This window comes from Neolamprologus brichardi, chromosome 10 (assembly GCF_056152115.1).
Source record: "Neolamprologus brichardi isolate AB-2024 chromosome 10, ASM5615211v1, whole genome shotgun sequence".
Taxonomy (NCBI): Eukaryota; Metazoa; Chordata; class Actinopteri; order Cichliformes; family Cichlidae; genus Neolamprologus; species Neolamprologus brichardi.
The window spans coordinates 9786148-9802295 of record NC_142113.1 but is presented as its reverse complement, the minus strand read 5'-3'; the positions used below and the strand labels follow the sequence as shown (position 1 = coordinate 9802295).

General features: G+C 39.1%; 1 protein-coding gene across 1 annotated transcript; it reads left to right on the top strand.

Annotated features, from left to right (window-relative positions):
- Positions 1-1690: 1690 nt before the first annotated feature.
- LOC102795582 (vascular endothelial zinc finger 1-like) lies at positions 1691-16031 on the top strand. The gene is made up of 5 exons (XM_006799510.3): positions 1691-1774; positions 7288-8039; positions 11777-11846; positions 11952-12114; positions 12643-16031. The coding sequence occupies exons 1-5, from the start codon at positions 1742-1744 to the stop codon at positions 13008-13010; spliced, it is 1386 nt and encodes a 461-aa protein (XP_006799573.1). The 5' UTR covers positions 1691-1741; the 3' UTR covers positions 13011-16031.
- The last annotated feature ends 117 nt before the right edge of the window (positions 16032-16148 follow it).

Sequence of the window (16148 nt, the reverse complement as noted above, 5' to 3'; positions counted from 1 at the left end):
AATGGGGCTCCTTCATTGAACAGTCATTCAGTGATAAGCAGAGTTTCAAGAATGCACTAGAAGGAGTGTGTACAATACTGATTCATGCACAGATCTGTATCCACGTTAACCTTAAGAACAAGCCTCATTCTCTGGAAGACATTATTACTTTGCTCTTCCATCCATCCATCCACCTTCCACTGCCCAATTCAGCATCACGAGGGTTTTAGAGTCTGTCCCTGTGATCACAGGGTGAGAGACAGGGCACACCCTGAACAGGTTGCCAATTTTTTGTAATACATTTCTTCCTAAATCTCAAAATGAAAAGTGAAAAATCCCCACAGTGTCCAGTTATTATTTTCCCAATGTTCATTAGAAAGGTTTTAAGAATGAACTACAATACTTTTTGAACTTTTGAACAGCATTACCAGTCAGTCTGAATATTATTTAACTTGTATGAACAATGAAATTATAAATCTAACAGGGAACATGGAATTGTTGAAGTAGTAAGACCTCCTGTTGCTTATTAAGGTTTTGTAGCATCACCTACTGGTCTTGCAGAGTCTATGTACCTTTTTTTTTTAGTCGTGTATGGTTTACCATATATTTTTCACCTATACTGTCTGTCTCTATCTATGAGGACTTCTTGGTCAGTTTCAGTGGAGAATGTTAATGAATTATTCATTTCCAAAGAAAAATGTCATATCAACCTTTTCTTATCACCTGACTAAGATTAAGGAATGAAACCTATCTGACTCACACCACCATACACAATACAAGGAAACTATGACTCATTCCCTGTCAGTTACCACTGAGTCCCTAACATATTACCATTCCTTATACAGTTGGATGGTGAATGACAATTGACATTTGGATGACAGTTAAGGATTACACTGCATTGTGCGCGTGCGTGTGTATGTGTGAATTGTAAATAAAGGATGAAAGCCCTTTTTTGGAAAGTGACAATTTTCATTTTCCAAGAGCTTATATAAAAATGTTGTTTTTGTTTAATGTACAAGTCATCTCACGCAAAAAACAGCATCTACAGGACTTTATCTATTCAGAAGCATATCTGAGGCTTGCATCATTACCTCGAGGTTGTGGTAAATACTAATTGTCAAATTCTGCAGGTAATGATGAAAGATAGAACTAGAATCACTTTGAACCCAAGTGTACATGACGTAAAAAGTACATTTAGGATATTATGGCTCTGCCTTTTCATTCATCCCTATTACATGAATGAAAATAAACTCGCACTCAAATTACTTCTCTAAAATGAAACACTTGGCACAGTGGGAAAGACGACCGCCCAACTATTTGTAATGCAGAACAACACGCTAGCATCTTTTTTTTCCCTTTTAAAAAGGACGAAACGTTACTGAAACGCAATCATTTCCCAGCCACATGCGACAATCTAATATAACAAATTCCCCTCACAGCATCAGCAAAAACCATCTAGGGGGGTGTTTTAAAAATCCAACGCCACCAGATTGCTATCGTAATAACACGGGAACAATTCATACAATCTCTTGTGAATTTGAATTCAACATACATCGTAAGTTGCTATTCTTGTTGGTGATTAATTTATATTTCACGAGTTACGCGTACAAATTCATTTCAAAATACGAAATTTAATGAACCCCGCCAAATCCTGCGCAAAGTGGTTCAGCCCTTGAGGTCACCGGAAGTTGTTTAGCTGCCATGTTTGGTTGCTTTGTTGTAGGCTTCTACTAGGTTTCCTACAGAATTAGTAAGTGTGGAAATGGAGCCGAGCTGGAGTACGTTTCTTTTTCAAGTAAGTTGTCTCTTTTGGAGGGAAACCGGAATAGTCGGTAAAACAACCGTAGAATTGCAAACGGCTTCATATCTTAGTGGTAAATCCAGTTTTTAAACGATTAATGTCAAGAACAAGTAACCAAGCAAAACAATGGTATATGAATCCAGGCTTCCAGCTGTGAGGCTTGGGAATGACGCTAGAACAAAAAATCTAATCTCTACAAGCATTGTTTGAAAAGCGGCATGTTTTCTTACCCCGACGATATTTGGGTATTTGCGTTTAATACTTCGACAGCGTTTGTGATTCCTTGTTTTTTTAAGTTTGTTTGCCTAGCCGGAGCCAAACATGCGGGATCACTTGGAGTGAAGCAGGAGACGCCACTGCACCGTTACAATCGAGACAGACCTGTTTTCCCCCCCTTTGACTGAAGGCTTTGATCAGGCGCCGTGGGATAATGAGATGTAACGCTGCGACATGTTTCAGTGTAGCGTGGATAACAGAACACGCATTGTAGATTTGGCAAATCTCTGGTTAAGAGGTTTTTAGCTGCTGAGATTTACTAACGGCGGTTCTCAAGTCCGCGGTGAACTTTCCGCCTGCTCCAGCCGGTTCGACACTAACTAGCCAAGTAGCTAACGATGTTCGGGCTACCTTAATTACACTCGCTGGCTAATTTAGCTTAATGTGGGCGAGGCTGCCATAATGAGCTTGCAAAACTAACGTTACAAGACTTGACGACCAGCGCTGTGCAGATTCTCTGCTTATTAACTAAGCTATTTATTCTGGTGACCGTGGTGGAAAGGAATTCAAACTATGCACACAACATCAGCTAACACTAGCAGCGAAGAGGCGCATTTGAAATTAGCAACGGCGTTACGAAATGAATAAATGCGTGCTGGGAAGGAAAGCGAGTGCTGCGGTTTAGAGTGATATCTGTCACGGTTTAGTGAATTTCAATATGTGCTAAGAATGAAGGCTATTGTTCACTCTTATTTGTGAGCTTCTCAATCGCATGGCCTTACCTAGGCTACAAGAAATGAGCTCGGGAACATGGAGCAAATGAGTTTTGTAAGGATAAAGATTTCATGTTTTACAGTTGAGTCCGTTTTTGTGTAACCCCAATGCAATATAAATATATATATATTTAGTTTCCATTCCCAATACGCACCATTATTCCAGGTTTACCACTATTCTGCGGTCTCTTGTGTATTTCCAGTGCTTAAAATTAATTTTTCGCCTTGACTCAACACTTCAGTGGGTGTTGCAAAGTTCTCCTCGTGGGAGGAACTTCCCAGTAACTTCAGGATCATTCCCAAAAATTACTTTTCAGTAAACCCATCAAATCTTCATTTGTAGTGTTCATAACAACGTTATTTTATTCCAGGCTTTAATGATCAGATGAAGGTCTAGAGTTAAACCTGCTGCAGTAGTTGGTGCTGCAGCCTTTGTCTAATAGTAATATATTTTGTGTAATAAATATGTTAATGACAGCGGGGGAAAAACAGGATATTGTGTATAAGTGCACAATTTATAGTTTTCATGCTAAAGAGCCACTTCTGTTTTAAAAAGTCTTCTAAAGTGTGGAAAAAACTGATCATTAATGCTCTGATTAAGCTTTCACTGCTTGGTGTAAGGACGTCAATGGTAGCAAAGAATCTGAATTGCTCACTTTGGCAAATAGTTTAAAGAAATCCATCTTAAGTTGTGTTCATTTCACTGCTTTTTGGACACTTTTTGTTTTTTCCTGAGTTTCTGATAATTTGCTCTGCTGTCGGAGTGGTCGTTCATTCACATCTTTGTGTACTATTTCTTCATAATTGAAAAGGCAGACAGACAATGTCATTTGTCATGCAGTATCTGGCGTCTAGCCAGAGGCCCTGCGTGTATTATGTACCTCACACTGTTACTGTGTCAGTTTCATGTAAATCAGTGTGCCTTTAAATTCAGGCTCCTGGAACACTTTGAAGCATATTTTTTAAACTTTGTTTTTCATTCTTTTTCAACACATTATAGTTTGTTTTTTGTAAACAAGAAGTTTATATGAAAATTGGTGATATTTTCTGAAAAGCTTTGTCGGGTGTTTTAAATGACCAGTGTTGTTGCGTAAACATGCTTAAATATTACCAGCTGTATATCCTCCTGTCAGATAGATGCACAATGTGGGGAAAACATGTTAAAAAGAGGGGGGGGGGGGGGGGGGGGGGGGGTCCAGTGTTTGTGAGGCTACATTCAGGAAAATTGGTGAATCATGTTGCTTTCAGCACTCTGAATCTGGATATGTGAAGTGTTACACTAATAACCCTTTTAGGTAAGTGAGAAAAGTTATAACGCAATCCATGTGTGCACGAAACTCAGTTTTGGCTTTCTCCAGAAACTGCAATAGCCACTCAGAAACCCACTGTGAAAATGAATGCTTTATGGTAAGTGGAAATTGTGTAAAAGATTCTTTGTTTCTGTTTTGCCCTATTTTACCAAAACATTCAGATGGCAAATCTCAGTAACAAAATGACACTCATCAGATGATTAGACTGTACTGAAAATATTACATTTTTCAGTAATCACATTGACTTGAAATAATACCCAACTTACATGACACTGAAAGAGTGTGCATAAGCATGGTGTTAGTGAGGGATGTTATCAAGTATCACTAACCCCAAGTGTTTGTTTTGCTTAAAACTGGACCTTCATAACAAACAACCCCTTTTGAAATTGCACAATTACTGTTTATATAAAACATGTTTTGGATGCTCTTGCTAGAGCTTTAGACTTGGTAGTCACTATCATGTATTCTATTTTTTTTTTTTTTTTTTTCTCTCTCTTCCAACGTGCAGAGTATTTTGCTTGTCGCTGGCCCCCCCTTGTTATTATGTTACGTATATTACTTTTTTTTTAAACAAAGGTAATATGTTACATATATTACTTATTAACTTTGATTAAAAAAAAAAGATAAGGAAATATTGAGGCTTGTTGGTGCCGTCGAGAATCAGTTCCATGTGTTTTACTGCTCATATGGAAGGTTCATGTTTTTACGGTACAATATAATTCTGGTCATTTTGACTGAAATGAAAAGCACAGGTCTGTAAAATGGGTTACATCAGAAATGCAGGGTATATCTGCTTGGCTATTTTTGTAGATGTTTAGGCGTTTCATAGTTTTTTGGGTACATTGTATTTTTATGGTGTTTTTAAAATGTGTCTATTTATTTTGACATGTTTTTTGTCTCAACGTCACAGCGATTGCTCATTGTAATACAGCACACCTATTAGCTATAGGGGTGTTAAATCCCACCCATTCTGGATGTTTAGAAGACTAGCCTCTGTTGAATGTCCTTAAAGGTTTGTTCACTCTTAGTAGAATTCAAATATCTGCACGAAAAAATACGCCTTAACCAAATAAACCCTGAAGTACAACTTTTATCATTAAAAAAAAATTAGGGGATTGACAACATTTCAGAAGTTTGCCCACTAAGCAAACTAGACGGCAGCCAAAAACATTCAGAACTTGAAAGAAGGACCTAGAAAAAAAACCCTCAAAAATTAGATGTACTCGAAAAACAAATTATGTAATTAGAAGTTTTGTTTCTTTCTCTGCCCCCCTTTTCATCCCTGTCATCAGTTTTTGCCTGTGATGGAAAAATTGAGATTTCGGCAAGCAGCTGTAGAGTGTGGCACAAAAGACTAAAGAAAGACAGCGCATAATCTAACTCAGACCGTGAGCGCAATTCAAGCCTACAGTGGCCCATGGAGCCATCAGGACACTCCCTCCATTTTGATGTTATTTATGAGGGAGCAGCCCCAGTTGTCAGAGCGCATTTGTGTCAAAATGGTCAGAGCTGCATGAAGGCACAGCAGCTTACAGGCCCTGCACCTCTGCATAGAGGGCCAGGCTGTCTACACTGGCTACGTCTGCTGTTCACAAGCTTCACAAAGGGGGGTTCACTGCTAGTACCCCACCTCCCCCCTCCAACCCAAACATAAAGCTCTCCCCACCCCTGGTGTGCCAGCGGACGGGTTAGCATTGGCATGATGATGACTAATCCTGGAAGGTGGCAAGTGTAAGCAGGTGCTCAGACAAATGGATGGGTGGCATTCTCCTCGAGTTCCCAGGTCCCATTGCATATGTAGGAATGACGGCTAGTTTCGCTGAGTAGTGTGTGGATAAACAATGTCCCCGTCCCATGAATAGATGAGCCAAATCAATGAAGATGAGCATACAAAGATCCCCTGCTGAGGCCCGAGTGCATCACTGCTCAGATTTGTGTCTTTCACAATAGGCTAGATGACATAAGGAGGACATTGTGAGGTTCATTTTTCTTTTCTGTCCCGTCTCCTCTTTTGCAACTTTTTTCTTGGCTAGCCTTCTTCGATGGATGATTGAACCTCAAAGAGAAAGGTCAAGTATTTCAGCTTGCTTTTCTCGCTGGTGGTTGACAACACTGACAGAGTAGTCCTGAGTGTGTCCATTCGCTGAAAAAAACGGTGTTAACTGTGTTTCTTTTTTCATATCTGGATATATGAAAAAGAATGAATTGTTATGAGAAGTGTGATAGATTTTTTTAAACTGAATTAAACTCCATTGATATTTATTGTGATGTCTTTTTTTTTTTTTTTTTTAAAGAAAATAAGGCAGCTGGATTTCATACAGCTTCCACTATCTCCATTCTGCCCCAAGTACGCCCAAACAGTCATGGATGATTTTAGCTGGTCACAGCAATGGTACAAAACTCAAATTGTGTCTGATCCATTTAGTCAGGAAATTTGATTACTTAAATGAGTGAAAACCCAGCTTAGCATCTTGTTGCTATTGCTAATTACAACTAGCCATTTCATCCCATTTGTGCTGCGGCAGTAGCTGGCATTGTTTTGTACTTGCAGATCCCCGGGGGGGGGGGGGGTGCAAAAAAATCTCAAAGCAGTTATTCCAGATGTAAAGTTTTATTTAGTCTGTTGCCCTTTATTTTCCTGTCGTTTAACTCCTTTACTTACACAATGGAGCAGAAATATGGTTATCCCAAATCAGCTGGGTACCTGAGATGATGGCCTGCTCTTTAGGAGCCTTCTTGGTAGTTAAACTGCACTCTGCTACGGTTCTTATTTGGTATGCCTGTTTTGCAGTCACATGATGAATGTGAGCACCGTCACGATGGTATCCTTTTTCATCCAGCACATTTGGATTCTTTTGCATTAGTGGCATGCGGCACCAGCCTCATTAATAACCTATCTAGTTCTTGTTTTGTATTCTGTAACAGATTACTAACACACTGTGTTTATTGAGTTGTCAGAGTTTCCAGTGAGGGTACACCTGGCTTCAACGCTTTTTGTTTCTTGGTCATTATTAAGTTTTTTGTTTGTTTGTTTTCTTTAGATTATGGCGACTTTATTTCTCTCTCACAGTTTTTATCATTATTATTATCATTATTATTATTATAAAATCTTTAGTATTATCTTTAGTGCCTTGTTACTTTTGTTTTATAAGTAGAAGTCTAGTATTCATCTTCATTCAACCAAAACCCTCTGTGTTTGATTCATCAGCAGGCCAATGAAGCCCTCCACCACCAGCACCAGGTGGCCCAGAACAGCCTGCTACCACTTCTCAATGCAGGAGCTGAACAAGTTGACCAGAAGCCTATCCTGCCTATCCAAATAGACCAGAAGCCACCTGCCAATGCTGCTGAGCTTCTCAAAGACAATGTCGCCAGCGGAGGTGGTCAGCGGCTTCCTGTGCCTGTGATAAAGAAAGAACACAAAGGCAAAACCCCTTTTGTCTGCGGCTACTGTAACAAGGCCTTTCGCGACAGTTACCACCTGCGACGTCATGAGTCCAGCCACACCGGTATCAAGATGGTTTCACGTCCAAAGAAGACAGCCCAAACAGCCCCCACCATGGTCCCCATGATCGGCACCATGCCACGAGAAAACAACGGCAACTCTTCCTACATCTCCACAGTAGCTGGCATCCTCTCCACAGCAACAACCTCTGTTTCCTCAGGCACAAGTATCATGACATCACCTGCAATGGGCAATGTGCCGCAGCAAAATGTCCCGAAGAAACCTGCCAAACCTGTCAAGAAGAACCATGGATGTGAGATGTGCGGCAAAGCCTTTCGCGACGTATACCACCTGAATCGTCACAAGCTGTCCCATTCAGATGAGAAGCCTTTTGAGTGTCCCATCTGCCAGCAACGCTTTAAAAGGAAGGACCGCATGACCTACCATGTTCGCTCTCACGATGGGGGTGTCCACAAGCCCTACGTATGTTCTGTGTGTGGAAAAGGCTTTTCCAGGTAAGGATCAGGTTTTTGTCCTTTGATCTGTAAGGAAACTAGTACAACAGTCATCAATAGTTCAACTCCAGCTGCTGTTAGTTTTTCCCTTCAGTTACTCACCTGTCTGTATTTGTTAATTCTACACCTAAATTGTTCAGTATGTCTCTAGTTAAAAATGAATTTTCCACATTGAGCATCTCCAATGTGAATTTGTTTTTTCCAATATCCTGCCAAACAGGTCTGTCATAGGGATTCAGACTGACACAGGAATTCCATAGGGAGATAAGATTACTGTTTTAAATTACAATCGTTTAGCTCATGAGGTGCTGGATGAAGTTTTAGTCTCTGTTAGATAATGGCATAACATTCTTTATTATACCACCATACAGATAATAGATGGTCTAAATGTCATTTTGAGATAAAAAAAAAAAAAAAAAACCCAAACAAAAAATAATTTGCACTGATAAGAAGAACAAGAAGTCCTAAAAACATGTTATGGCCACCGAGGTCTCGAAGATGTCTGAAACAACCTTACCTTGTTGTGGCAGCTGGTTTCCCACAAGCATCCATTTTGTCAGGCTTCAAGCTTGCTTGCAGATAAAACCACAGTAGCTTGGACCCATTAGCTTGCAATAATCAACTACTGGCAGCTGCAAGTGTTTGTTGGTTCAAAACCAAAGTGAAGTCTTGCCTTTGATATGGAAAATGTCCATATGAAGATGTGAAGAATACCAACTTAGTAGTTTGCTGCTTGGGGTTTTTTGTTTGTTTGTTTTTTTTACTACAGCTGGTCTCCTAAAGCAGGAGCTGTCAGTTTATTGACAACTTTAGACAAAGAACAGCCCTCAAATATGGAGCAAGAAATGAAGTGCTTTAGGTTTTATTTACTGGAGTTTTTCAGCTAAGCTAATCGGCCTGTCCACAAACTTGACAAAGTGTTCTCCAGGGTAACTGGGAATCCCTCCTTGTTGTTGCACTAGCCACTAGTTTGTTTGGGATGAGTTTACTTAGGTTGTCTGTGGAATTGTGAAACTGAGTGCACTAAGAAGCTAGTAGCACTCCTCGTGTGTACATGTGATCAGTCCTTCAAGGGGTTTGGTAGGCAGTGAGAATGTCAGCCACACTGATAATACAGAGTGGCACAAGAAAATAGTAAACTGATGAAAAAATGGCGCTGTTTTTACAACCCTTCTGCTCTATTCCTGTGCTTTTAATCAACAACTAACAAGGCTACTATAAACAGGAAATGTGCATCTGAGAGCTAATTTATTCTTATGGGAGGGGAGACAAAAAGTAATTTCACCCTCTGGTGATTGCATTCTGGGGTCATAGGGAAAAGTCCTGACTTGTCTATGCAGAATTTCAATAAATAAATAATGATAAATACATTCTAACAACCAGTCTTTTATGAGTGTGTCCTTGGCAGTCCACAAATGGCTTCTGCTAAGGGAAAAAAAAATCGTGCTTAATAGACTGAAGTATTAAATTTTACCATCTTTCATGCATGCAGTTGGTTTTGAATGCAAATGCTAGATTCTACATATTTCATGCTTTACCAAAGGTACACTGAACTGCTACCCAACAGCTTGTACATTTGTAAGTGAATTATTCACGTCATGGTGTTTGGAATAGTCAGCCGAACTGTGATATATAGAGCAAATATATGTCAATCTAGTGTCCGTGTTGCTCCAACGTGGCCTTTTTTTTTTTTTAATGTTTATTGCTGGGGTTAGCAGTTTAAACTTGTACTTGTAATGACCCTCCACGCCATTTCAACCACATGTTAAAAAAGTCGCACATGGAAGAGCACCAGTGAAGTACCAAAGGAGGGGGAGGCGTCACTTGTCACTTTGCAGTTCCCGCCAGCATGTCACAGACTCTTTCCCCTGGGAATTCACTGAACCATGCGGTAATGTTTGGGTCAACACATTTAACATGAAGTAATGACTTTAAGAAGGTTTAATAGTGACATACATTTAAAATTTTGTTAAAAGCCAAGTGTTTGTTAAACCTGATGTGTACCTAAATCAGTATTGATTTAGCAGAGAGTCGTGATAACACAAAAAAAACAAAACAGCAAGCTGTGTGCCGCAATACACAGCTTCAACAAAAACATCAGCAGTGTACCCTGGCCAAGCAGTAACATTAGCACTGTGCTGTGTAGGGCAATCTCAGGCATGCCTCCAACATGGTGACGTCGGGCAGCGATTCATCAGCATACTGGAAAGTGAGAATGAGGACTGAGTAACAGGGCATTGAGTCACTGCCACTCAGCCGGATCTGTAGACGGGCACTGTCTGGAGTCTGCTTTCCTCATCAGTGGGGCAAGGGAAAAAAAAAAATCTTTATTCCGGTTCATGGCACCCATGAGAAGATCTTACTTGACTCCTCTGATTTTATTTTTAAAAAAAGAAGAAAAAAAGAAAGGAATCCAGCAGCATGAAACTTTCCGGTTTGGAAGCAGCTGCCAAAGCAGTAGTTCTTGCTCACTCCATTATGGCACTTCTAACATGATTCAGCTCACAGCTTCACTAGAACTGACATGCTGACAGAGGAGGATCAGTGCCACAAAGACGTTTGTGAATGTTGGCCTTTCGCTGTAAATCTCAAGCAGTTTTCCTGTGAACTTTGCAAATTATATATATGTTTGTTTGTTTTTATAGCTAGTTTGACATAAAAACACATTATGAAGCTTTAGTTTAAGCTTGAACACGTGGAATACAGAAGACAAGTTTCAGCAATTTCTTAATCCAGTTTTCAGTGTTTTTGTTTTTGTGGGTTTTTTTTTGTTTTTTGTTTTTTATTGTGTAATAGACAAGGTACATCAGTACAGTCATGGTGTAAGTAAATATTAGGTGTTCTCAAATCCCCACTTAAAGTTCTATAACAAAAGGAGCAATATATATCTTCTCTATATGCTCAGTTATAATAGTTTTCCCTTAAAGGCAGTTTTTAATACCTATAAATATACACATCATATTTTGGCACAGTTACATGCTCTTATCAGAAACACAAGTCAGCACAACCATGGATTATTGTTGTTTTTTGAACAATAGTTGTGCCATACGTGGTCTTCTTCTAATCCTCAGAGAGATGCAAATTCAGATTAGGACTTTTGTTAAGAAGTATCAAGAAAATTCCTGGAACTTCACATTCATTTCATTTTCATATATGTGTAATAACAAGGATGTTAGGAACTAAGCACAGCAATAATAATCAAACTGTCAGTTTATTCAAATATCATGTCAAAAACGTCCTTTCTTTTCATTGTGTGTGTGTTCAAAAGTAGGTCAAACAAATTTACGCACGATTGATCATGGAGAATTAACTACCATTGACTGAATTTTTCGGGATTTTTTTTGTGCCCATCCCCTCATTATCTAAGTAAACAGAGCACATCCGTACACTTCTGCACTTGTAATGCATGTTAAGCTTTATGCTTGTGCACGTCCACGATGCGCCTTTAGTAAATTATAAACACTTGTTGTATGTATTGTAACAACATATAGGTTTGTTTAAATCACAAGCAAAATAAATGTCAAATGAATTTGGTGAAGTCTTTTAAAAGTGTTAGCAGACGTTATACAGCCCTACAACTGGTAGCCATTTTTATGTAGCTTTTTGTTGGGTTACAGAAACCATATTATAAATAAATCTCCACACAATGAAGTACAAATTGTCTCATCTATATCTAATGGAACTCAAATGTATCGTCTTTAAATTTTAACCATGTTTTTGTTGTCATTTTTATCTAGGCCAGACCACTTGAGCTGCCATGTGAAGCATGTGCATTCCTCAGAAAGACCGTTTAAATGTCAAGTAACGGTGAGAAAAATGGCTACTTTGCAGCTTGTTTTGTTTTTTTAAATCATTTTTAATATCGTGATTTCACTGCACTGACCTTTTACCCCATCTGCTGTGCGACACCAGGCCTGTACCTCTGCTTTCGCCACCAAAGACAGACTCCGTTCCCACATGATTAGACATGAAGGCAAAGTCACCTGTAGTATCTGCGGAAAGATGCTCAGCGCAGCCTACATCACCAGTCATCTGAAGACTCACGGGCAGACCAACTTTAACTCCTGTAACAAAGGTTCGTCACACACTGGGAGCAAATACAGCAGCACCATAGGGCTGTGCATTTAAAAACAATGGAAACCAATCCCTGCATATTGCCTTCGCGTTACTGTAAGCAATAAGGGATAAAGGCAGTAATATCGTACAGGCTGTGAGTTTGCCAGAGCTTCAAGTGGAAAGCATTTTTAGAAAAATGTGGTTTTTGAAACGAGCTCAAACCATCTAAGGCGTTGTCCTAAAATTTCATGCGCTTCTCTTTAGTAGCTTTTTTCAGCCTTTTTCAAGAGTGCGGACTTTTAAAAAAAAAAAATGTATTAAATGCCAGTCTCTTTATGTATTAGCAAGAATTATTTTGTTGGTCACCATACCACTGCAGTTGTCATAAAAGCTGTCAACCTGTACATGTTGAGCACCACTGACCAGTGCTGATCCTCGCTATTGCTGCAATATTTGTGCAAAGTGCAAGATAATGGTGTTTATTTTGTTTTTGTTTTTGCTAAATGCTGCAAAGCTAAGTAAAACGCTTGTTCTTGGGTTTCTCCAGACGGTAACGAAGTCTGCAATTCTGCCTCAGCCACACCTGTGACCATCTCTGCCCCCATCACTTCAGCGATGAACCGGGGCAATGTGAACAACAACAACCCCGTCACCATCGCCGCACAAATGAACATTAGCACCAACACGGTCAACATCACATCTCCAGTCAGCCTCCAGCACCCTGTCACCATCACTGGGCCCGTCAACATCGCCTCCGTGAACATCCCGGCAACCGCGCCTATGAATATCGCCCACCCTGTCGCGATCACAACCCCGATGCCCATGAATATAGCCGGGCCGCTCAACATCGCCATGAGGCCAGTGGATAGCATGCCTTTTCTCTCCCAAGTCTTGCCTTCATCCCCACCTTGGTAAAAAATTTAAAAAGAAAAAAATTAAATAAAAGATAAAAAGGAGGGAGCGAGGTGAACTGGCCAAGAAGAAAGGGAAAATGAAGTGAAACAAGAGACTCCTGTCCTCACAGCTGAACCACGGGCTCGGCTCTTTCTCACCTAGAACAGCGCTCACTTCTCCGAGCTCTGAAGTGAATATTTACACGAGCTGTGCGCCCAGTAGGAGCTCACCAAGTCCCAGCTGTGTCCCAACCGAGGTTAAGTGACTGGCATGGGACGCAGAATAAGAGTAGAATTTGAGTAGGGTTTATCTTGAAATCAGGACAGCCGTAAGACTTAGTGTAGTCAGTTAGAACGATGAAACTGTGATTTGTATTATGACAAATGAGAGGATTCCTCATCCTCGAGGACTCCTTAGGAAAAACACATCAGTGCTTTTTGTAAAAGGGAGATGGGAAATGAACTGAAGCAATAACTATAAATTGCTGTATTTGATGTTTTACAAGTTCTCTCCCAAAGTCTCTGGGTGTTACTTTGTATATTGTTTTTTTGTTTTTGTTTTTGTTTTTTAACTATAGCCTGCTAATCACTATTTAATGTTATAGGAAATGAGTCTAGTAAAAAGGGACAGCAGCTTCCACTTGCATGGAAGAATATTTTTTCACATTGCTATAGCATTTCTTTTGTATTCTCAGATAATAGGTATGCTCTTGAGGTACACTGACTAACTTGTACAGTTGACATAGTAATGTATTTTCCACGTCAGCATTTTAATTTTTGCTTTTAGCAAGTGGATATCAAGACACTGTCCTCTTGACTATGAAATATTTCTATTTTGTTTTTATATGTATGGACACACAAAGTTCTGTTTTTATTTTCCTATTTGTAGTGTTAATTTTTTTTTGGTTTTCTTCATGAATTCAGAATGGAACGAATCTTGCACTGAAAGAATATCCTGCATACAGGTGAACAGCAGTATTATTGAAGATCAAAGTGGCGTCTCAGTGTTTTTTGCAGCAACAGCAAGCACTTGAGCACCATCTAGTGGCTGATTTTGGAAAGCCTTGCAGTGAAGCTTTTTCAGGCTGTTACCCGTCACCATGGTGGTGACTAAATGTACTGCTCAAAAAAACAAAAACAAAAGAACCGAGGGAACACTTGAACAATTTTTAACTTTTAAAATTTCGAATCCAACCCTCAAAGTGTTGGTGATTTTGATTACACAATGGATGTCAGTAATGATTTTCAAACTGAATGTTTCATTAATCAAGGTCTGATTTTAAGTGTCACCTTATTTTCATTTTTAAAGCAGCATACTTTTGGCTGACTCTTCTGCACACTTTTACTTTTTTTTTCTTTCTTTTTTTTCTGTTACATCCCCAACCATATGCTAAGGATGCTTCGCTCAGGAAACGTATAGAAAAGCCCCATTACTCATGAACGCGGTTCTTTTTATACTGATATCTACCACGTGTCATGATTCCTCTCCATGTAACTTTTTGGATTCCCTAAAAGATTTGGCATCGTGGGGTTTGACTTCAGTGAGGAAGAAGTTGTCCAAGACTTTTTGTTTTGTTTTTAATAGCCGTCCATTTAAAATGATAAATGACTGTACAATGGAATACATGCTGTTTACCTTTTTAAATTTCCTTTAAAGTCTCAGTCTGCATAGGTACAGTATGTGGCTGGGAACTGTTTAATCAAATGCAAGTTTGTGTCCACTGAAACAACAGGACGAGACTGACAATGCATGACCCTGAACACTGTAGCTGTTGACCTGTTTTTTTTTTTGTTTGTTTGTTTTTAGTGAATGCCATGGTATTTCAGCAGTGTTTCAGCTCTTCTGAGTTGACAGTTTATACTGAAAAATGCAATATGCATGTTTGTCTTTTTTTTTTTTTTTTTTTTCCCCCAAGTTTTGTTTTAAACAAAATATTAGTCTAGCGTTTTTGTTTTTTTTATTTTTGTTATATTTACGTAGATACACTATAATAGCCTGTTTGCCAAATTTGAAACAATAATGATGTGATAAACTGAATATTTCTGGTGGAATTGAACATCTCTTTATTTTTAAGGAAAATGGTTAATTGGAAATTCCAGGACACTTGTGAAAGCAGTTGAATGTATATCTTTGTACAAAACTATTTTAGTTCCAAGGATAAGGTAGTTACAATAGATGTGAAAGATAACCTTTTTTATAAATTTTTTGTATTAGAACATTAACATTGATAATTTTGTATATATGAGACACTAGGCTTTCTGACTAGCAGAAAGGTCAAACATTCCTACATTTTTTTTTAAATGTACGTTTGTCAGATTATTACATAAACATGCGCAATGTTATGTGCCTTTTATTTGGGTTGTCTAAATAAAAGAAAACTATCAAATGTGTTTATGTATTAAGTATAGTTCAAAGTTAAGACAGCACTGTAACTACAAACATATCAGGAGCTTAATGAAACTTATAACCCTCCGTGCTGCTGATTATCCTTTCCTTTTCACTCGCCACACCCAGGACTAATTATTGCTAGACCTGTTGAATCAAGAAATCACTTAAATAGAACCTGTTGGACAAAGTACAGTAGGCTAAAGAATCTAACAAGAACAACAACAACAAAAAAAACCAATATGCCATGATCTAAAGAAACAAACAAAAACATTGACATGTATTAGTCTGGAAAAGGCCACAAACTCGTTCCTAAACCTTTGGGGAGATTCATTGTCCCTGGAACAGTGGTGAACGTTCCCAGTAGTCGGCAGCCTACCAAAATTACTCCCAAGAGCACATCGCCGACTCATCCAGGAAATCAGAAAAGAACCCAGAGCAGCGTCTGAACTGCAGGCCTCACTTGTCTCAGTTAAGGTCAGAACATCTTGATGGTCAGAGTCTGTTGAGAAAATATTCTGATTATTCTGACTAGACAAAAATGTAACTTTTTGGATTGCCTCCCGTTACACGGGGGGTCAAACTAACACAGCATTTAATTAAAAATTAAAAGAACATCATACCAACAAACGCACGGTCTCTGAATTAAAAGAACTCAGCAAATAAGAGGGGGGCAGAATTCCTCCATGACAAACATCTAATTGCAGTTTTTGCTGCCAAAGGTGGCACAATGACTTTAGGTTTAGGGGGCAGTTACTTTGTTAGCTAGTGCCA

Bases quoted from the DNA above. Each gene is read 5' to 3' on its own strand.
- LOC102795582 (XM_006799510.3), top strand. From the start codon at position 1,742: ATGGAGCCGAGCTGGAGTACGTTTCTTTTTCAA. The intron at 8,040-11,776 runs GTAAGGATCAGG...ATTTTTATCTAG, and splicing joins TGTGGAAAAGGCTTTTCCAG to GCCAGACCACTTGAGCTGCC. The intron at 11,847-11,951 runs GTGAGAAAAATG...GTGCGACACCAG, and splicing joins CGTTTAAATGTCAAGTAACG to GCCTGTACCTCTGCTTTCGC.